Source organism: Scyliorhinus torazame, chromosome 17, assembly GCF_047496885.1.
Source record: "Scyliorhinus torazame isolate Kashiwa2021f chromosome 17, sScyTor2.1, whole genome shotgun sequence".
NCBI classification, from domain to species: Eukaryota; Metazoa; Chordata; class Chondrichthyes; order Carcharhiniformes; family Scyliorhinidae; genus Scyliorhinus; species Scyliorhinus torazame.
In genome coordinates this window covers 75,996,469-76,018,807 of record NC_092723.1, presented here as the reverse complement: position 1 = coordinate 76,018,807, position 22,339 = coordinate 75,996,469, and the positions used below count along the sequence as shown (strand labels likewise).

The 22,339-nt window shown below is 46.7% G+C and overlaps 2 protein-coding genes across 3 annotated transcripts in view; one reads left to right on the top strand and one right to left on the bottom strand.

Moving 5' to 3' along the window:
- Nucleotides 1–19,636, top strand: part of LOC140393954 (methyltransferase-like protein 27) — a 46,215-nt gene extending 26,579 nt beyond the window's left edge. For both annotated transcript variants that reach the window (XM_072480644.1, XM_072480643.1), the window contains 3 exons: nt 18,180–18,318; nt 18,460–18,552; nt 19,306–19,636. In XM_072480644.1, the coding sequence (XP_072336745.1) occupies nt 18,180–18,318; nt 18,460–18,552; nt 19,306–19,508 (435 nt within the window). In that variant the 3' untranslated portion in view covers nt 19,509–19,636. The remainder of the gene's footprint in view (nt 1–18,179; nt 18,319–18,459; nt 18,553–19,305) is intronic.
- Nucleotides 1–22,339, bottom strand: part of LOC140393543 (methyltransferase-like protein 27) — a 278,746-nt gene that overhangs the window by 51,338 nt on the left and 205,069 nt on the right. The window lies entirely within an intron of this gene.

Here is a 22,339-nt window from a genome sequence, read left to right as displayed (position 1 = left end):
AACCACCAACTGGTGATGAAGAGCAGTCACGTAGATCACGTGACACCCTTAATTCTGAGAGAAGGTGTTTAGGAGTGAGAGAGTGTAGTATTTTCAGGAGATCTATAGCTAGAGTTATAACAGTTTATTTCGCAACCTTTGTACTGTTAATAAATTAGCTTTGTTCATCAACATAGCTTGACGTTGTTTGTTGAACTCTACACATCAAAGCCATTCTTATCAAGAAAGCAGAGAACATCACAGGGACCCATCTGGAAACAAAACTAAGCCTGGGGTTTGTAATAGATCTTCTATCAGGCGCGCCTCCTCCATTTCCTCTGTAATCTGAACACGGTCATGTTCTTCTCCTCCCCCCTTTTGCTCCTCGGGAAGTGGGAGCATAGATGATGGATTTACCGGGCTTGCCTTTTGGAAATGGAGGTCACGGGCTTCCATGTTGTCCATCTGTCTGAGGTGACTTTTGTGACTCTATTCATTGAAAGTAACGCATGAACTGTATGAGGGCATTTAATGGTCAGTTTTTGATCTAGGACAATGCTTGCAGTCACTATTATAGCTTTATATGTTGCCTCTATGGTTATTAGGCAACTTCCCAATCCAAGGACGACTGAATAGTACCCAGTTGGTCTCTGTTGGTCCCCATGTTCCTGTGCTAAGATTGCTGTCACATATAATTCTTTCTCATGAAGAAATAAGGTAAATGGTTTCCCGATATTTGGAATTCCTAGAGCTGGTGCTAAACACAAGGCCTGTTTCCGATTCACAAAGGCTTTTTCTGTTCTGTTGTAAGGATGATTTCCGATTTCCATTTAAGAGGTCATTCAATGGTTGTGCTAACTGTGTGTATGAATCAATCCAACTTCTGTTAAAGTTACACAAACACACAAACCCCCCAAAAATCTCACTTTCTGGACAGTGGTGGGCTCTTCTCCAGCACGAATTGCCTGTGTCCTGTCTTGGGTAAGTTCTCTTTTACCCTTTGAAATCTTCTGACCTAAATAGATAACTTCATGTTGAGCGATTTGTGCTTTGGCCATGCTGGCTTATGTTCCCTCCAGCTGAGATGGTCCAGAAGAACACGTAAATCTTTCTCATGATCCTATTCTTTAATGGTGGTGAACAGAATGTCATCTACATACTGGATAATGGTGAAGGGCAACTCAGGAAATTCCTTTAAATGGTTTTGGAAGACCATGTGAAATGCAGTTGGACTATTATGAAAACCCTGTGGTAGTCTTATCCAGGTGTACTGTTGCTGTTGAATGGTAAAGGTAAACTATGGTTGTACCTAGTGGTACCGACCAAAAGCCACTGGCCATGTCTATAACTGAAAACCATTTGAATTCTGGTGTTAGGGCATTAAAAATGGTGGAAGGGTCAGCCACCAAAGGGGCTTTCTTAGCAATACACAAGTTGACTTGCTGTAGTCAATGGTAAGGCGCCTTATACCATTTGCGTTTTTTACAGGCCAAACTGAGCTATTCAATGAGCTGTGTGTTTTGATCAATACCCTCCTGTCCTCTAGTTGCTTTACTATAGTGTCACGTGAGAGTACCCTTTAAGAAATGGGTGTTTAAGAAACGTACCTTCAAGAAATGGAGCTGCTCATGTTACTGCAGTGCTGTCAGAGTGTGGGTGGAGCTGAGCTCTGGTTCTGCTTTTAAGTTTCAGTTTGAGAAAGCTTGGGTGCGTCTGTGAGCTGCACTGCTGTTGATCTCTGCCATCCAAAAAACTATCTATGGATCATTTAGTGAATTCAGAAGAAGTATAAATGTTTTCAATCTTGAATGTGCTCCTGTTTGGAGGTTTGTTAAGTCTTTTGGATGTTAAGAAAACAGCATACAGATTACTTAGTGTTGTATTCTTTGGGGGGGGGGTGTATTTGATTTACTGGTTGCTAAGATGTTCACTGTTTGTTTTAGAAAGGTTAATTTGAGTTCATAGAATAAACATTGTTTTGTTTTAAAAACCACTGGTCTATTTCCTGCTATACCATACCTGTAGAGTGAGCCGTGTGCTCCCCATAGCACAATCTATTAAAAGTTGTGGGTCAGGTGAACTCCATGATACACTTTGGGATTCTCTAAACCCTGACCCATAACAATAGGCCGAATTCCTTCAATTGAGGACGGGGTGATCGGATATTGTTTGGTACATGGTGGGGCAGTTCCAGTGAATGATGCCGGTTCCATGTTCAGTAGGCCACAATCATTCTTATCTTTGGCCCACATTGGATGATCATAAAGCTGATCCTCCTGAAGGTTCAAATTGACCATGTTACTTTTCCATTTTCAAAGTTTAAAGAAGAATTTAGGCTAGAATATCCAGACCCAGAATGGCCTGGTCCACTGGGCCTATCCAGACTGGAGAAATCAATTCATGTTATTTTGATGATCAGTGTATCGACCCCTAAACCATGGGCTGCAGTTTTTTTTGTGATCCAAAGGAGACAATTTTGCACATTCAAGAGGAACACATGTTAACTCTGCTCCTGTATCCAAAAAATACTTCTTTACCGCCCACCCTCAATAATACATATAAGCCATCCCTCCTGTTGTCAATCAAAGAGTGAAGAGAGGCAGGGTTAGGGAGACTGAGGACGGGCTTTTCTAATTTTTTGATAGCTGACAGCCTGTCGCTGCAGTGATAATTTCTTGAATGTATCCACTATACCAGCTCCTCTTCGGGCCTGTATGCAGACTCTCTGTATGGTGACAGTGGATGAGATAGAGGAGTAGAGATGGGAGCAGAGATGGGAGGAGACGGAGGCATATACATTTCTCCGTACGGCTCTCGTTAATACATTTCTCTGGGCGGTGACAGTGGGCCGTACCTGTGTCCCAAGTGTCCTGTCCCTTCGGCAATTCAAATCCTGAGTGCTCTATCCATACTTTCCTCAACCTTTCTTCATATTCTGATACTTCCTCTGTCTTCTGAATACAAGCGGTAACCTTTGTCCAATCAGCTTTTGGCAGGTTATACTTTAACAGCCATTGCTTAACTACAGCCCTTCCCTCTTCTAGCTGTTGTTCGTCATCCCCTAGTGCTTCTTTAACCTCTCTAGAAAGCTGTCCGCTGTGATTAGGAATCATTACTGCCAAAACTTTGACATTGTCCAACGGGTGGAGATTGTAAATATGTCAGAATCACTCAAGGCCTTCCCATGTCCCCATACCCCACTTCTTGGGATTAGGTAATTCTTTAGACAATCTCTCAATCTTTTCCGGATCAACTGGTTTGTGGACCAACTGTTGGACATATTTGGCTCGGGTAATTCTTTGGTCCCCATCTCTCGAGGTTATTCTTAGTTTTTTCAATGCATTGTGACCTTATGCCATAGACCTTTGGCCTTATACCTCTTTGACTTTCAGAGGCTAACCATATGCCTTGAGTCCTTCGGGGCTTTGTTTTATCTTTTGGGGTATTTCCTCCTCCTGATTCATCTCTTCACCAGAGTCGCGCTAGGATTCCGAGGATTCCGACTCAGTTACAAACTCGGATTCTGTGGCCCCTTTTGGTGATTTCTTTTTCGAATGCTTATTATTTATTTATTTTTACTTCCACATGAAGTGAAGCTTCCGCGGAAGGGCTTGCGGTTACGGCTAACTTCTTTCTCATTGGGGCGGACTGTCTTACGTTAGGAGCAGTCTGTAATACCTCACAAACTGGGAGAGGTGGAGGAAAAGGCTGGGCTTCTGGGATCAAATCTACTGTTTCAGGGATGGGCCTCAGTCGCATGGTGTTGAGGGCCCATTGAACAGACATTCCCCCAGGTCAGGAGTTCCTCCGGTATCTGACCTTTCAGTTCCCTATTCTGAATCAGAAGTCCTGATACTTCCATTTTAAGCTTCACATTTTCCAACGCTAACTCTTTTTTTCCTAATCGTAACTCATTTTCGATAAATTCAACTCATAGACTTCACGTTTAAGTCTGGCAACTTCTTGCTCTAAATTTTCTGGCTTTTCGAGCTTGGGCTTTTCTCTCTTTAGCTCTTCACCAACTGCCCGTAATTGCTCCTTTTGGTTTTTTTATTTCACAATCATAGTTGGTACTTGCTATGGTCTCATTTATCCTTCGGAACTGGCTCATTACAATCAGGGACCATTTGGTCTGGTCTTTATTTCTCAAACGGGTAGCTTTTCCCCAAACTTTCCTTATATCATCAAGGGACCATTGTCCTTTGGAAGTATCATATTTTAAAAATTTCTGTTCAATCCTGATACAAAATGTTACAAACCTGAAAGTAAATTTAAGATTTGCATTCGCATTCAGATTCAACTTTGCGAACAAAAGGAACAGTTTCTAACCCATTCCTGGATTGTAGAAACGGGTCTATTTGCTTGACCTCGATACAAGAATGAAATCACATACAGTTGAGCAGTCATTCTTATAAGTGCCAGAGAGAAATTAAAGCCGATTTTTTTTTCATCCCTGAATAAGTGCCTTACATTCTCGACAAACTATTTTCTCCTCTTTACCCCATTCTTTAATTTATTTCATCATGCGGCTCCAAGTAGTTTTTTCAATGCATTTTTAAAAACCAGACTCTTCAAGTAACAGCAAGTTCCAAAGCTCTGCCCAAGGGACTTGGGGAAAAGCAAGACAAAGATGCTCTGTGAAAATTCTGAGTCAAGCTTAGTTGCTCGCTAGCCAGGGGTTGTATAACAGGGAATCTCTGTGAAGCTGCCTCTCATTACCCAGTCGAGTAGAAACTTGCTTTTCACGGTTACCTGTCGTCAGATCTGACGAGTGGTTCTAGTCCAACAGCTTTATCTTAATCTACACTGTGAGGTGGAATGTTTGCCCGAGGGAGTTTTAATGTGTAGGTGAAGAAACATACTATTGTAGCTCAGACTTTGTGCCACTGTAGGAGCTCATATTTTATCTCCTAATAAGAGATGATTGTCCGGTTGATTGGAGGTGTCAAAATGCAACTTTATTTTTGATTATTGTTGTGCCTAAACCACAGCGTGTCTTTAACCCGTATACGACAGACAAATGCCCACAATTTGTTTTGTACAATAATACTTTTATTCACAAATTGTTAACAGTAGTCAATCACACACACATCAAGGTGAACTCTAAGCTAATACACACGAAAAAAACCTGAACGTAACTTCCAAGTGACTGGCAAATACCAGGTAGATATGGCCTTATCTGGGATCCGTTGTCTGGCTGTGTTGGAAGTCCGTTGCTCGTCGCTTTTGTCCTTGGCTCTGGTCCTTCCATCGATGGCGTGGATGACTTTCCTCTTGGCCGGTGAAGGGTTACCGTTGTTGGTGGCTGTTGAAAGCTGCAGTTGAGAGAGCGAGTGGTGGACTGCGCAGCATCTTTTATCCACAAGATTTTTTGCGCCCATTTGGGCGGTCCCAGGTGAATACCCAATCCATCGATGAGAGCTTTATCACCCTAATCGATAATGTCCAATTACAATCCACTACCTTGATGGCGGGGCACGTCTGTACTGTCCGAGGCACGTAGGCCTTCCCAAATAAGGAAACAGACGCCACAGAGTCTGCCATTTAATTCAATTTCCATTTCAGCCCATTGTCGCGGGATAGCCTTTCAATGTCCTTTTTCCTGGGCTGTTAGAAAAGTCTGAGCTGCAGGTTTTTGTTTATTTGCAAGCTGCAGCCTGTTTGTCCCTGAACTTGGCCACTTTTCCCAGTGTCCTTTGCTGGACGCCATTTTAGGTGGCCATATTATTCACTTCAATACACTTACATACGAACTAAATCAAAACTTAGAAACAAAATAGCAAACAATACATGAGTTGATCAAATACATGGTAAAGGAAATCATTGATCATAAAAGCATAGAGAAATCACTTTTAAAATAAACGAATGGGATGATTCAGGAATTCAGAAAGTCAGAAGGCCAACCTCGGCCAAGGGGTCTTACTTTAAGGGAATCCTTATCGGTGGTCTAATCCCTCATTTGCTCTCATTGGTTTCTAATTCTCAACTGAAAACTCCTGATTGGTTCAAACAGAGGTGTCAGGGCAGCAAGGTGGCGCAAGTGGTTAGTTGCCTCACGACGCCGAAGCCCCAGGTTCGATCCCGGCTTTGGGTCACTGTCCGTGTGGAGTTTGCACATTCTCTCTCCCCGTGTTGGCACTCCTACAACCCAAAAAATGTGCAGTGTAGGTGGATTGGCCAAGGTAAATTGCCCCTTAATTGGAAAAAATAAATTGGATACTCTAAATTTATATATAAAAAAGAATAATTCAGTGTCTACATGCGCAGTCTCATGAGAATAGGATTCTCACGCACTGCTGGGCATAGACCTTGCTGTAACTAATTAGTTGATACATTCTTATTGCTAAATGCACTGAAATACAATAGTCTATTCATTATATTGATCATTAGTTGAAACAATGTCGAAATTTCTGCAGACAAAACCCTAAAGTTCAATAGTTAATTTGGTATCGGAAACAATGATTATCTTTTCACAGTCATGGCATGTTGAATAATTCCACTCTTTAGTTGTGCACTCAATCAGTACCTAAAATCATTAATAAATCAATGAATCAATAAATCAATAATCTATCAGTCACATTCACAAGCAGACTGATCATCCTCCAAATTCTCCGTTGGCCGACGCTGAACTTGGAAAAGACAATTGGGTGGAGAATTGGTCGTGAGGCCAAAATTGTCGTTGGTGCCAGGCATCAGTCAGAATGCCATGCTCCGGTGACTCAACTGAAACATTGGGTGGCACGGTAGCACAGTGGTTAGCACTGTTGCTTCATAGTGTCAGGGTCCCGGGTTCGATTCCCGCTTTGATCACAGTTTGTGTGGGGTCTGCATATTCTCCCAGTGTCTGCGTGGGTTTCCTCAGGTGCTCCAGTTTCCTCCCACAAATCCCAAAAGACGTGGTGTATTCCGAACAGGCGCCGGTGTATGGCGACTTGGGGATTTTCACAGTAACTTCATTGTAGTGTTAATGTAAACCTACCTGTGACAATAATAAAGATTATTATTATCAATGTATTCTACTCCACACGTACAGTAAACACTGTCCGCATATCATTAGCGGGCCTGACTCGGTATTCTGGGAGGAATTATCGACGGCGTATTTCGCTTGTGGTTTTAAAAATTGGGAAAGAGGCGCTGTGGCTGATGAGGGAGAGATGGGAGGTGGGGCATACAGAGGCGCGATCGTGGGCTGCGAGTCAAGTCACACGTAGGGTTGGTGGGGTGATGAGGACAACATCTGCCATGCCCTGGGGGTGGGGGGGTGGGGGTGAATGGGGGTTGACCAGGGAGTGGGCAGTGGGGTCATGGTGGCCCTCCCATCGGATCAGGGGTCCAGGCAAGGATCGCCATTGCCACGGTTGCCATCTTGCTGCACACCCCACTGACCTCACATCATGGCCCGTGATTTCACAAAGTGACACCGGCTGTATAGGTGCCCCCCACCCCACCACCCCCGTATTCCACCCCCACCCCACCAACTCCCCCATCCCCCACAATTGGTTGCCACCCACCAGCAGGACAGAACGTGGCCCAGCAAAGCACAATGCTCACAGGGGCACCTGCAGGAGGGCACCGTGCGGGGACTGCAGAGCCAGCTAACGGCACCCCTAGCAGCAGGGACTGGCATCATGGCCAGATTACCCCCACAGTGCTGGACACAGACAGGACCCGGTGTGTAATGGGAAGGGTGCCTGGGGGAAAGGCTGGGTGTGGGTGTGGGGATGAGGGAGGGAAGGAGACCTCCGGGGGACAGTGTGTGCTGTGCAGGCTGCGGCCACCGTGTGACCCGGTGGACCTGGTTGGGCAATGGGAGTACACAGCATCCTGACATGTCTGACTTTCACCCCAACAGACAATGAACTTCAGAATCCAACCAGGAATGGTGGTCTTCATCCTAATCGCCACAGCCCTGGAGAATGCACTGAGGCTGTACTAGCTGGAGCTGCTCGAGGTGGACCCTGCTGCAGCGGAGCCTGCCCCAGGGGAACAGGAGGCAGCCGGTAGGATGGCGAGCCAACAGCTCAGCAGGCCAAGGAGGAGGTGGGAAGGAGGCACCGCATCAGGCCTCGTGTGTACTGGCAATGCCTGGCATTCGAGGACCTACTGGACCAGGCATGCATTGAAGACTTTGGCTGAGCAGGGGGACAGTGTGACATATCTGCCAGATCATGGCGCACCTGGCATCGCGGGAGTGTGGGGGAGGACACCCGCTCCCAGTGGCCATCAAGGTGACGGTTGCACTGAACGTTTATGCCCTGGGGTCCCTCCAGGCGCCAAATGGGGATGTGTCCGGGATCTCACAGACCTTGGTGCACAGGTGCACCCGTGCCGTCACGGAGGCCCTATATGCCCATCGGCACAATACATCAAATTTAGTGTGGACCGAGCCCACAAAGATGCTCGGACAAGCGGGGTCCACCACCATCGCCGAGATGCCCTGGGTCAAGGGGGTGATTGATGGGATATATGTCCCCGACGAGCACCGGCTCATGACAGGCCGGTCTTCACAAACTGAAAGGGATTCCGCTCGATGAACGAGCAGCTGGTGTGTGACCATGAGATCCCCATCATGCACGCCTGCACCTGATACCCGGGCAATATGCACGACGACTTCACCCTGGCACATGCAACGGTTCTGATCTCTTCGAGGCGCCACTACAACGACGCTCATGCCTTGACCAGAGGCATGATCGAGCGGTGCTTTGGCATCCTGAAGATGCGGTTTAGGTTCTCCAGTATAAGGTTAGGAGAGTCTCCCACATCGTGGTGGCCTGCTGCATCCTCCACAACATCACGCAGCAGAGGAACGTATGCTGGAGGAGGAGGATGAACACCAGGCAAACAACGCACTTCCATGACCACCCCCCCGTGCCACCTCCAACCCCCCCCCCCCAAGAACCTTGCAACCCCTCCGTGATTTCTACCTGCCTCTCCAGGTGGTGCACCAGAAGCCCTTTTACCAACATACCCAACCGAGATGAGTGTCTTTGGGATGGTGGAGGGTGATGGAAACAGGAAGTCAGTGTTGTCCCCGGACTGGTGTTCCGGGGTGCCTCAGGCTGAAGCCTGGGGCTCTCATCAGTGTTCCTGTCCTCCACACTGCTGCTATCCACTTGGGTTTGGGGGCTGGAGAGCACCAGAAGGGCCCTCCAGATGAAACACAAGATATGACACATGATTGGATCGTGCGATTAGATGGCAAGGGGATGGTGTGGCAGCGGAGAGGGTTGGTGTGGGGGTGATGAGGAAGCGGTAAGGGAGTGGTGCCACACATGCCATGGGAACTGTAACTCAGCGGCGGTTCACTTGCTTGCCCGATGCTGACCTCCGCCTCAGTGACAGCCCTCTCTCTGGGCCCACCGACCCGGTCCAGTGCCCGCCGCTGCACTGGGGTGAGGTGCTGCAGATCCAACAGTCCCTCTCCGGTCTTCTCTCGCTCCCGGCGTTTCTCCTGGACATTGCAGCTACGCGTCAAAGCTTGGCTCAGTCACAGAGGGTCATGGCTGAGGGCTTTGGTGGCAATGCCCAGGCACTGGCCAACCTGAGCCAGTCACAGAAGCAGGTGGCCTAGTCACTGGGTGATGTGGCACATTGCAGAGAGAGTTGGCCCAGTCCCAGAGGGACATGGCACACTCACTGGGTGATGTGGCACAGGCCCAGAGGGAGGGGGCCCAGTCCCAGGGGAACGTGGCACACTCACTGGGTGATGTTGTACTGAAGAATCGTTAATTTTGTTCCTTTGTTTAAGAAGAGTAGCACGGATAATCCAGGAAATTACAGGCCGGTCAGCCTTACATCAGTGGTAGGAAAATTATTGGGAGAGGATTCATCGAGACATGATTTACTCCCATTTGTAAGCAAGTGGACATATCAGCGAGGAGCAGCATGGTTTTGTGAACAGGAGGTTGTGTCTTACAAACTTGATCGAGTTTTCCGAGAAAGTGATGAAGATGATTGATGAAGGTAGGGCAGTGAATGATGCCTACATGGACTTCAGTAAGGTCTTTGACAAGGTCCCTCATGGCAGGCTGCTACAGAAGGTGAATTCACATGGGATCAGAGGTGAGATGGCAAGATAGATACAGAACTGGCTCAATCATAGAAGATAGGGTAGAGGTGGAAGGGTGCTTTTGTTAATGGAGGCGTGTGACTAGTGGTGTTCCACTGGGATCAGTGCGAGAATCTTTGCTGTTTGTAGTATATATGAATGATTTGGAGGAAAATGTAACTGGCCTGATTTGGAAGTTTACGGATGACACAAATGTTGGTTGATTTGCAGATAGTGATGAGGATTGTCAGAGGATACAGCTGGATATAGATTGGTTAGAGACTTGGGCAGAGAGTTGGAAAACGGAGTTTAATCTGGACAAATGCGAGGTAAAGCATTTTGGAAGGTTTAACACAGGTAGGAAATATACAGCAAATGGCCGAACCCTTAAGAGGATTGACAGAAAGAGGGATCTGGGTCCACAGGTCACTGAAAGTGGCAATGCAGGTGGAGAAGGTGGTCATTAAAGCATACGGCATGCGTGCCTTCATTGGCCAGGGTATTGACTATAAAAATTGGCAAGTTATGCTGCAGCTGTATAAAACCTTAGTTAGGCTGCACTTGGAATATAATGAAACGAAAGAGAAAATGCTGGAAAATCTCAGCAGGTCTGGCAGCATCTGTAGTGAGAGAAAAGAGCTAACGTTTCGAGTCCGATGACTCTTTGTCAAAGCTTTAACACAGGTGTAACCTGTGACTTTCCGGTCGCAAACTCACAGGTTAAGACAAGAGGAGAAATTAAAGAGTGAGGATAAAGCTAAAGTTCATTTATCAGAAACGTTTTTTGTTCAGATGGTTGAAAAAGAACAAGAACAGATGGAGGATGAGGCAAATATTTTTAGTTCAGGAAAATTGGGGGAGTAACAACATAAAGATACAGAAATAAAACAGATGTATCAGAAAGCATACACGGAAGAGGAATCTGAGTGTATACAAGAATGTTATTACCTTAAAATGATGTCTCAATGAGGAAATGGAGACCTTGACATATGCAAGCAGATGAAAAGTGGGCAGAAGTTCATCAAGTGGTATTGCCGGTAGGGTATCGAAAGGAGGTGTTGCGAGTTGCACATGAGGTTCCAGTAGAGGGTCATTTGGGAGGAAGGAAAACTCAAGCTACAATACAAAAACATTTTTATTGGCCTGGACAACATAAAGATGTAGTTAAATTTTGTTGGTCATGTCACACATGTCAAGTGATAAGGAAACCTCAAGCAGTGATAAAACCAGTGCCCTTAATACCCATTCCAGCATTTGAGGAACTTTTCACAAGTGTCTTAATTGATTGCATAGGACCACTTCCTAAAGCGAAAAGTGCGAATCAATATCTTTTGACTATAATGTTGTAGTCAACATTTTCCTGCTTCTGTAGTAGAAAGATTCAACAATGCTCGTTAAGACAAAATAACAAGGCTTTATTTACGAAGAAACTGCATGCAGTAATGGTTGAAACTTGAGGTCAGAGAGTAGTTAGTGAAACTGCTGATTCCTTCTCAAGTCCGTGCTTTTAATCAGTGCAGTATTTATACATTATCATTATCAAGATTGCATGACTACAGCTTAGTGAGGAATTCGATCGGAAGTAAAAACGGAAGCAACCCTGCTGAATTTATTGGGCTCTTTGTCGCATCACTCATACCATTATCTTGTCCTTGGAGGGAACATTGAGAGGTCGGAGGAGACTTATTTCTTCCTGACCTTATCTTGTCTTATTCCTACGGCCCATGGTTATGACGAGTTAGTCTTATCAGGAGTTGCCGAGGTCCGGTACTTTGGAATGGTTTGACCTTCTCTGATCTTATTCATACTTCAGGTTATGCAGAGTCGGCCTTATTAGTCTTACAGGGGTCTGAAATGGTTCGGGCAGCATTTCTTACATTGTATCAAACTTTTTGACCAGTCTTCCCATTGACCAGTTTTCCCATCATGCCGTTACTTTGGTCGTACCATATCAGAATAATGGATGTGTATACTAGGTTTCCAGAGGCCATTCCAATACGCAATACCACAGCTAAAAAGATTGTGAGGACAGCACGGTGGCGCGGTGGTTAGCATAGCTGCCTCACGGCACTAAAGTCCCAGGTTCGATCCCGGCTCTGGGTCACTGTCCGTGTGGAGTTTGCACATTCTCCCCGTGTCTGCGTGAGTTTCGCCCCCACAACCCAAAAATGTGCCGAGTAGGAGGATTGGCCACGCTAAATTGCCTCTTAATTGGAAAAAATAATTGGGTAATCTAAATTTTAAAATAAATGAAAATAAAAATAAAAAGATTGTGGAGGAGTTACTGAAATTCATTACTAGATGTGGTCTACCCACAGAAATACAATCGGATCAAGGATCAAATTTTACCTCAAGGTTATTCAAGAAAGTGATGGATAGCTTTGGAGTAAAACAATTTGAATCAACTGCGTACCATCCAGAATTGCAGGGAGCGTTAGAAAGGTGGCATCAGATGTTAAAGACAATGTTGAGGGCTTATTGTCAAGATTATCCAGAGGATTGGGATAAAGGAATTCCATTTGTACTGTTTGCAATTAGGGATGCACCTAATGAGTCAACCAAGTTCAGTCCTTCTGAACTCATTTTTGATCATGAGGTTAGAGGACCAATTGAATTGATTAAGGAGAAATTGGTGAGTGAGCATTCTGAAATTACATTATTGGATTACGTGTCAAAATTTAGGGAACAATTAAATAGAGCAGGTGAATTGGCGAGACAACATTTAAAAGTTGCCCCACATGTGATGAAACGGGTAGCGGACAAGAAAGCGAATGTTTGTATTTTTGCCTGTGGAGATAAAGTTTTAGTATTGTTGCGAGTGGTAGGTGAACCTTTAAAAACAAGGTTTTGTGGACCTTATCGGATTAAACGGAAATGAGGTGAGGTGAATTATGCGGTAAGAACGGCAGATAGAAGGAAAACTCACCGAGTGTGTCATGTGAATATGCTTAAAAGGTACTTTGAAAGGGAAGGAGAGAAAAAGGAGGAGGTTTTAGTGATTCTAACTCAAAGTAGAGAAACAAATCCAGATGACTCTGACTTTGACATTCCTCAACTTAAATTGGATAACGAGGATGTCACAAATAGGGATAAATTGTTGAATTACCTTCCAGAGGAAAAACAAACTGGCCTGAAAGAATTATTAATATCACATGTGCAAGTTCGTGGAAATAAATTGTGAAGTACTAAAATGGCTATACATGATGTAGATGTGGGAAATGCTGTTCCAATTAAACAACATCCATACAGACTTAACCCTTTAAAATTGGCACAGGTTAACAAAGAGATTGAAAGTATGCTTAAAAATGGTATAATTAAAGTGGGTTGCAGCCAATGGAGCTCACCCATAATTATGGTACCGAAACTAGATGGTACCCAACGATTGTGTGTGGCCTATAGAAAGGTTAATGCAGCTACAAGAACAGGCTCTTATCCGATCCCCTTCTTGGGGGATTGCATTGAGAAGGTGAGACAATCAGCTTTTATTTCCAAACTGGATTTACTTAAAGGTTACAGGCAGGTACCTTTATCCGAAAGGGCGAAGGAGATTTCAGATTTTGTGACTCCAGATGGTATATACCAATTCAAAGTTGTTTGGCAAGAAAAACGCCCCAGCCACATTTCAACTGTGAACCAACAAAGTTGTTTTAGGATTACACGATTGTGCGGTATACATCGCCGATCTGGTAATTTTCAGCCAGACATGGAAAGAACATTTGAAGCATCTGATGGAGTTATTCAATCGACTTCAGGAGGTGGGTTTGGTGGTAAACCTAGCCAAAAGTGAATTTGGAAAAGCCCAAGTTAAGTTCCTTGGCCATACAATTGGACAGGGTCGAAAGGTCCCACAGGATGTGAAAACAAAAGTTATTGTGGAGTTTCCAATACCCGCGACACAACGGGAAATAATGCGATTTCTTGGCATGAGTGGATTTTACTGACAATTTATGCCAAATTGTAGCAGCGTAGTTGCTCCACTGGCGGACTTGCTGAATAAGCGTAGCAAATTTCAGTGGACAGCGGAGTGTCAAAAGTTATTTGACGGCCTGAAGACTGTGTTAACCAATGCTCCTGTGTAGGCCACCCCAAATTACACAAAACCATTCAAAGTGGCTGCCGATGCGAGTGATGTGGGCATAGGTGCTGTGCTCTTGCAAGAAGACAGCGAAGGATCACTGTCTGTGCGGAGTCTGCACATCCTCCCCGTGTGTGCGTGGGTTTCCTCCGGGTGCTCCGGTTTCCTCCCACAGTCCAAAGATGTGCAGGTTAGGTGGATTGGCCATGATAAATTACCCTTAGTGTCCAAAATTGCCCTTAGTGTTGGGTGGGGATACTGTGTTATGGGGATAGGGTAAGGTGCTCTTTCCAAGAGCCGGTGCAGCCTCGATGGGCCGAATGGCCTCCTTCTGCACTGTAAATTCTATGAAAATCTATGAATAGAACGGCCTTTCGGTTATTTTTCAAAGAAATTGAATAATTACCAGAGGAAGTATTCAATGAATGAGAAGGAGGCTTTGAGCTTGGTGCTGGCTTTGCAACATTTTCATATTTATGTTGCAAGCAATTCGCCTGAAACAATTATATATACAGTGTGAATTTCTGGCTGGTCTGCTGCTGGGAGCTGTGGGAAGGGGAGGGAGTGGCGGGTTGATTCAGATGCTGGTACCTTCTTTGTACTGTTGTTTGGTTCTTTTTTAATATGTCTTTGGTTTTTTTTGAGTTGTTACACTGTTAAGGTTTTGCATTTGTCCTGATGTTTTATTAGTTTGATTTGTGTATCGTACAGTGCCATTTCATAGTATCCCTACAATGCAAAAAAAATTCATTTGGCCCATCGAGTCCACACCGACCCTCTGAAAGAGCACCCTGCCTAGGCCCACTCCTCCGCCCAATCAACGTAACCTTATAACACCACCTAGCCTTTTGACATTAAGGGGCAGTTTAGAATGGCTAATTTTCACACACTGCGCATCTTTGTACTGTGGGAGGAAATCGGAGTAGCTGGAGGAAACCCACGCAGACATGGGATATGTGTGCAAACTCCACATAGACAGTGACCCAGGGCCGGAATTGAACCTGGGTCCCTGCAGCTGTGAGGCAGCAGTGCTAACCACAGTGCCACTGTGCCACCCTTGTACTTTTATAGTTATTGTGATTTGTGAATTGTTATTGAACTAAAATATACCCAAGTGGCTGCAGGTTGCGTGTGCTCTGTGCTCTCCTGCTGTTTTGACTCAGGACTGATTGAAGATTTTAGTGGTTTGTTTGCTGGCTGTCTTTTCTACTCCTGAATCCTGGAAGGAAGCAAAGGAAAGCTGTGAAAAAGCTACTGCCAGTCTGAAGAAGGGGAAGAGGTGCTTTCTCAGATTCGATTTCAAGCTTCAATTTCAGGACAACTTAACAAAAGTAGATGTGGCAGCATCTAATGCAGTGGCATGTACCCACTTGTGTGAGTGACAAGAGAATCGATGCTGTGTCAAATTTAGTTTTTTTTTAAATTTAGATTATGCTTTGAGTTCCTGTTCAGTTTCACCTGAAGAAGGAGCAGTGCTCTGAAAGCTAGTGATTTGAAACAAACCTGTTGGACTTTAACCTGGTGTTGTAAAACTTCTTACTGTGCTCACCTTAGTCCAACGACGGCATCTCCACATCTTGGGCGTCATCCTCTGACCCTCCGCCGGGTCGGAGAATCGCCGGGGGCTGCCGTGAAACCCGCACCCGCCGGTTGCCGAAGTTTCCGGCACCGAAGATTCGGCGGGGGCGGGAATCGCGCCGCGCCGGATGGCGGGCCCCCCCCGCTCGATTCTCCGGCCCGAATGGGCCGAAGTCCCGCTGATAAATTGCCTGTCCCGCCGGAGTGGATTAAACCAACTTTTGAACGGTGGGACAAGGCGGCGTGGGTGGGCTCCGGGGTCCTGGGGGGCACGGGCGATCTGGCCCCGGGGGGTGCCCCCACGGTGGCCTGGCCCGTGATCGGGGCCCACCGATCCGCGGGTGGGCCTGTGCCGTGGTGGCACTCTTTCCCTTCCGCCTCCGCCACAGTCTCCACCATGGCGGAGGCGGAAGAGACTCCCTCCACTGCGCATGCGCGGGAAACTGTCAGCGGCCGCTGACGCTCCCGCGCATGCGCCGCCCTGACATGTCATTTCCGCGCCAGCTGGCGGGGCAACAAAGGCCGTTTTCGCCAGCTGGCGGAGCGGGAATTCCTCTGGCATCGGCCTAGCCCCTCAATGTTGGGGCTCGGCCCCCAAAGTTGCGGAGCATTCCGCACCTTTGGGACGGCGCGATGCCCGTCTGATTGGCGCCGTTTTGGGTTCCAGTCGGCGGACATCGTGCCGTTTCGGGAGAATTTCGCCCCTTGAGTTCCTCTCAGGTACTGACTGTTCCTGTTCTGAAATTCTGCTGCTGGAAGCTGCCATCAAGGGAGAGAGAGGAGGGAGCCTGCCTGCTGCTGTAAATACTGGTCTTCTGCTTTTTTTGACCTGGAATGAGGCACGGGGAGGTTTGTGCTGACTTACTACCGGGCTGAAGCTGGAGGAGGGTTTGATCTTGCAGTTTGTTGATATATTTGCTGGAATGTTTGTTTATTGAGTTTTAACTGTTTATTGACTTATGTCTTGAACTGTGTGCCTCTTGTCAATGAGACTAGCTGGCGACACAGAAGAAGTGGAGGGGCGGCGGCCCGGTTCGGCTTTGCAACTCAGAGGTTGTGTCAGGATGCCTTTATTGCCTACTGGTGACTTTTTGTCTTCGTGGCTATTTGCTGCTCTCGGTTTGGGAACCGTGCAGGTTGCTGATGGTTTCTGTTTTCCTTTTGCACTGTTATTGGCTTATGTTTAACTGGTGGGGAATTATATGCTTGATATCATGTTATTGTTGTTAATTGTTTTTCACCTTGCGGCTGTGTGCTTGCCAGTTGCAGCCCCTCCTGCTTCTGTGGCCCGCGGTTTGTGAGTTTACCCATGCTGGTGAAGAGGAGGGCTTCTCTCTCTCTCTTGTCCTGTGGATGGTTTGGGGCTGGAGGGCCCCGTCTGACTTGACACCCTGTTCCACATGCTGAACCAGAGACATGATGCTGTCAGGGCAGGGTGGACTTGGGAGAGCTGGGGACCGCCATCGCCACCCTGTAGGGAGGCTCTGGTTCGGCCTCCAGCGCTCCCTCCACCCAATCAGTGCCCGCAGAATCCTGGAGGTCACGTCGGGACAGAGGAACAGCTTGATTGGGTGTAGAATACCCCTGCATCATCTGGCTCTGCCAGCCCTGGCAATTTCTGCAGGATGGTGTTGATTCCCTCAGCGATGCCCCTCTGTGAGCGGGCCATGCTCTGCAGTGCCTCGTCAATGTCCACCTGCATCTGGGACATGGCCCTCAGCGATTGGGACATCTTCTGGTTCGCCTCAGCGATGCCTACCTGAGACTGGGACATGCTCCCTGGAACCTTAGGAGGTCCACCATCAGGGACGTGTCCCTCTGTGACTCGGACATGCTGTCGAGCCGTACTGTCATGGTCATCACTGACTGAACAACGCCTTGGATACCACCATTCATGCTGCTGACATTGTGCCCCACTGTGGTCACCACTAGCAGTGTTGGCCTCGGTGCCAAGCATTGCCAGCGGCATCTCCTGCAGCCATAGCCTTTGGGACTCCTCCAACCGGCTATGGATTCGTTGGAATGTTGCTGACATTACCCACTGAATTTCACAGCCGGCCCCAATCGATTCCATCGGCCAGGTCGACTTCACCGAATCGTGGAGCTGATCCCATCCGTGATATTCCGGAGACAGTCATTTGCAGCTTGAAGCCAGTAGGGCATCATTAATTGCCCCATTTAGCTTTAAATACCGGTGACAGCCTTGCCAGGTCGGCTGTCGGGAAACACCAGCCAATTTCCACTCGCTGCCACACTTCAAATGAATTTGGTTAGATCGCGCCTTTTATTTTTCTCATCAATCTGCTTCCAATTAGTTGCAATTGGTTCAAGTGTTCAAGTCCTGACCTGCTGATCATATCGTGAAGCTGTGTAAATTCTGGCACTGCTACACGGTCGACCCTTCATGTGAAGCTTGATAAAATCCACCAGAGACAATTATAATGGACAATCAGAGGCTTGCTGAATAAAACCTAATGTGAAAAAGTCTGCTTTCTTTAGTTGCAGAAACTGGGATTTAAGAACTTTCATGGAATCGATGGCAGTGAACGAATGTTGAAGATAGCAGAGTCCAAAGGCCTGTATCAGAGTTTGACACGTTGGATTCTAACGTCAGATGAACCCCTGCCGATAGAACCAGGTAACCAACAGAATCTACCTCAACTAATTTAGACCTGCAGACCCCAGGGAACAGGCCTGTTTATTCTCAATTTGTGATATGAGGTAATAGTTTTCCTGCAGAGTCTAACAAACCTCTTTTTTGCTGTTTGAATTGTTGAAGGTTCCTATGATTTAGTGATTGTTGTTGGTGGATTGGCTCAACAACACCTTCCCTGGGACATCCTTCCAGAAATGCTGAGAGTCACCAAACCAGGTGAGCAGAAAGATCCATTCCTGTCAGACCGCTCGGCCCATCAGTACAGCACCCACAGGAAGTACCGACTAAACAAGATGGCTGCCACAGGGTAACAACAACAGGGGGCAGATAACATTCTAGGATGGTAACTCTTCAAACAGAAACAGAAATAGGAGGTGAAGGATGTGAGTTTTACAATCAAATTAGAACATAGAACATACAGTGCAGAAGGAGACCATTCGGCCCATCAAGTCTGCACCAACCAACTTAAGCCCTCACTTCCACCCTATCCCCGTAACCCAATAACTCCTCCTAACCATTTTGGACACTCAGGGCAATTGTTCATTTCCTTCAAAATGTGGGCAGGTTTTCAGAGGTACCAGCTGTTGATGTATCCTGAGACTGCTTTACTGCCAGAAGGCTTGCAGTCTTACTGTGTCCTTGAGGAAATGGTTGTCTTCCCAGTGCTTATTTCACATCGAACTTGTAATGTTCTTGTTGGGTGGCCTGATTTATATTACAAGAACACTTGCAGCTAAAAGTATAAATGCTTTATTAACATTAATTGTGGGTCAACTATATACAAAACAAGAGATGAATAACAGTATGAACATGCACAAACGACTGCCTCTTTCCCAGATCCATTGTCAGACTGAGGTCACCTGATTCTAACATTCACTTATATACTAATGAGACTCCTAGTGGTCAGTCAGTGAATTACAAATACAACCATGATATCACGACAGACCTGTCGGTTCATTCCTCTTACAGGTGGCTTTATCTGTTTCACACTGAGAGCTGAGGAGTCAGATCACAGAAGGAAATTACGTGCTTCAACCCAGGAGTTGGTGAACAAGGGGCTGTGGGAGAAGGTTGTCGAGCGATATGTGGAGAATTGGCAGAAGGATATGCTGGAGACAGGGTTGTCAGAAGAGTACGCTGATGGGGTAGTGGCTGTCTACAAGAAGAAATAATGATGCTGTCACCAATCCCTGAATAATCTGGGAGCTTCACATTGGAAAATTGTCAATTAAATGAGTTCAATATGAAATTAAATTAGTGAAAATTCACCTGGTGCAAATAAACCAGAGAATTATCTTTCCTTTCCTTGTCTCTTTGTTCTTCGTTTGTATGGAATGTGTTGCTGATATTACACGGTTTGTGTAGAGAAAGAGACGGAGGGCATAAGCTATGAGGAGCGATTGAATAAACTCGGTTTGTTCTCACTGGAACGAAGGAGGTTGAGGGGCGACCTGATAGAGGTATACAAAATTATGAGGGGCATAGACAGAGTGGATAGTCAGAGGCTTTTCCCCAGGGTAGAGGGGTCAATTACTAGGGGGCATAGGTTTAAGGTGAGAGGGGCAAAGTTTAGAGTAGATGTACGAGGCAAGTTTTTTACGCAGAGGGTAGTGGGTGCCTGGAACTCACTACCGGAGGAGGTAGTGGAAGCAGGGACGATAGGGACATTTAAGGGGCATCTTGACAAATATATGAATAGGATGGGAATAGAAGGATACGGACCCAGGAAGTGTAGAAGATTGTAGTTTAGTCGGGCAGTATGGTCGGCACGGGCTTGGAGGGCCGAAGGGCCTGTTCCTGTGCTGTACATTTCTTTGTTCTTTGTTGTTCTTTGAGACGGATTCATAAAAATGGGGAGAGAAATGATTACAAATGTTCGAAAAATCCATAGCCTCAAAATGCCTCGTTTTCAGGTGTTGAATGGATGGATTAGTGTCCAAGATGGTGGGTGGTATCACATATCGCACTGATGGAAAACCTGCCACCATTTTGCTCCAGGCAAGGATCCAGGTTCCACACATGAAACTGGCATAAAGCTTTTTGTCCATGGAAATAGGAGACTTTTTGTCAATTTAAGGCCCTTTATGTAACACTGTTGTGATCGGAAATGTAAGCTGGATGAAGCCTATAAAAAACAGTGATCATTGTAGAATCCAATGGAAGAGATGCAGGAACGCACTGTAGGATAGGAATGAACAAAGGTTTATGACGGTATATGCAAAATCACAAAGCTACAACTCCTCTCCCCAGAGCCACCCTCCCTGACCTCCACCCATGTCAGGGTTTTTATACTGAGAGGTTCCTCCTTGTTGAGAGGAAACTCCGCCCCCAATAACCACAGGAGGTCATATGAGGTGAAAGTGGGGAATTAGAGCACAGTCCTTGGCCCCCCAGGGGGTCGCAACACCCATCATTGAGAAATTCAGGCTCCCCTTCCCCTTCTCAATTTTTCTCCATCCCAGTCGTTCATCTGTCTTCCATCACCACCCTCCCACAGGATCACTTCCCACCTCTCCTGGGTCCTACCTACATCAGCAATGCTGCGGCCCAGAGTAAAAATCCTCTCAGCCAATGAACACCCTGGAATAATCCAGATATCTGTTGTTCACCGGCCTTGAATCGACCCATCTGTGTTCCTGATTGTTCTCTGTGCACAGCTCTGGATGTTTGGCAGCTATGGTATGTGTGTATGTTGTTCATGGAATCTGTCGACAAGTGATGTAGCAGCACAAACAGCCTCCCTGCTCTCTCACTGGTTGGGTGTGGTGTGGCCTGATATATCTGACACTCTCATGGGCTGTGCTTAGAGAACAGCAGTACATCATAGCTGACATACGGTTATAGTGGATTTTGTGAAGGCCACGAAGAATCCAGCACGAGTTTTAAGGATACAAAGTAATAACATTTATTTACAATAACATATATATATATATAACAGCAGCAGCAACTTCCCTTGCTGCACACTCCTTCCTGCTGTTTCCAAGCTGCCCAGCTTTATTTAAACTTGGAGTTTACTAATGGTTTCTCCGCCCCCTCATTGGGGAAGCTCATACTCCCACAGGATTGTGGGATTGTCATTAGTCCCCAGCCAATGGTAGGTAGGCAGGTTATAACATCCCTCCCCCCCAAAGTCCAAGGAATCCACCGAAGACCCTGGCGAAGGAGGGCGTCGGACTCGTTTTGCCGCAGGCCGGACACCATTTGCACGCGGCGCTGGATCAGGCGGCGTGTAACGAGATGGACACCGGCGCTTCCGTGATGAACGGCGCAACGGTTGTACATCCACGGCCAGTGGACCCGAGGATTCCCCCTCTGATGCATCCTGTGTCTCCATCTCGGAGTCAGAGTCTGCTGCCTCCGTCATGTCAGCGTCTCTATCTCCATTCGGTCCTGTAACAACCTGCACAGGCTTCGAGTGAGGCACCAGTGGAATATTGTGAGGACTACCTTCCCTTGTCTCAGGTCTCTGCGGCTGTAGAAATGAGCTCCGGGGGCGGGGAATCTTTTGAGGGGATAGTCTTCTGGGCCGAACGTGGTCTACATGTTTGCGCTTGAGACGACCCTGGGCTTGCACCTGGTAAGATATAGGGCCCGTTTGGCGAAAGATTACACCAGGAACCCACTGGGCACCACCAGCAAAATTCCGAATGAACACTGGGTCACCGGGCGCAAACTGCCGAATCGGCCGATGCCGAGAAAATCCCTGTCCCTGCCGTTCTTGTGTGCGGCGTACTTTTGCGCCAATGTCCGGGAAAATCATACTAAGGCGGGTGCGAAGTCTCCGGCCCATTAGGAGTTCTGTGGGAGCTACCCCAGTCACCACATGGGGGGTGGTCCTATACGTAAACAAAAAGCGAGCCAGTCTCGTGTCCATTGATCCGGAAGACTGCTTCTTTAGGCCTCTTTTGAATGTCTGCACTGCGCGCTCTGCCAACCCATTTGAAGCTGGGTGGTAAGGGGCAGTGCGGATATGGCGTATGCCGTTCATCTTTGTGAACCTCGC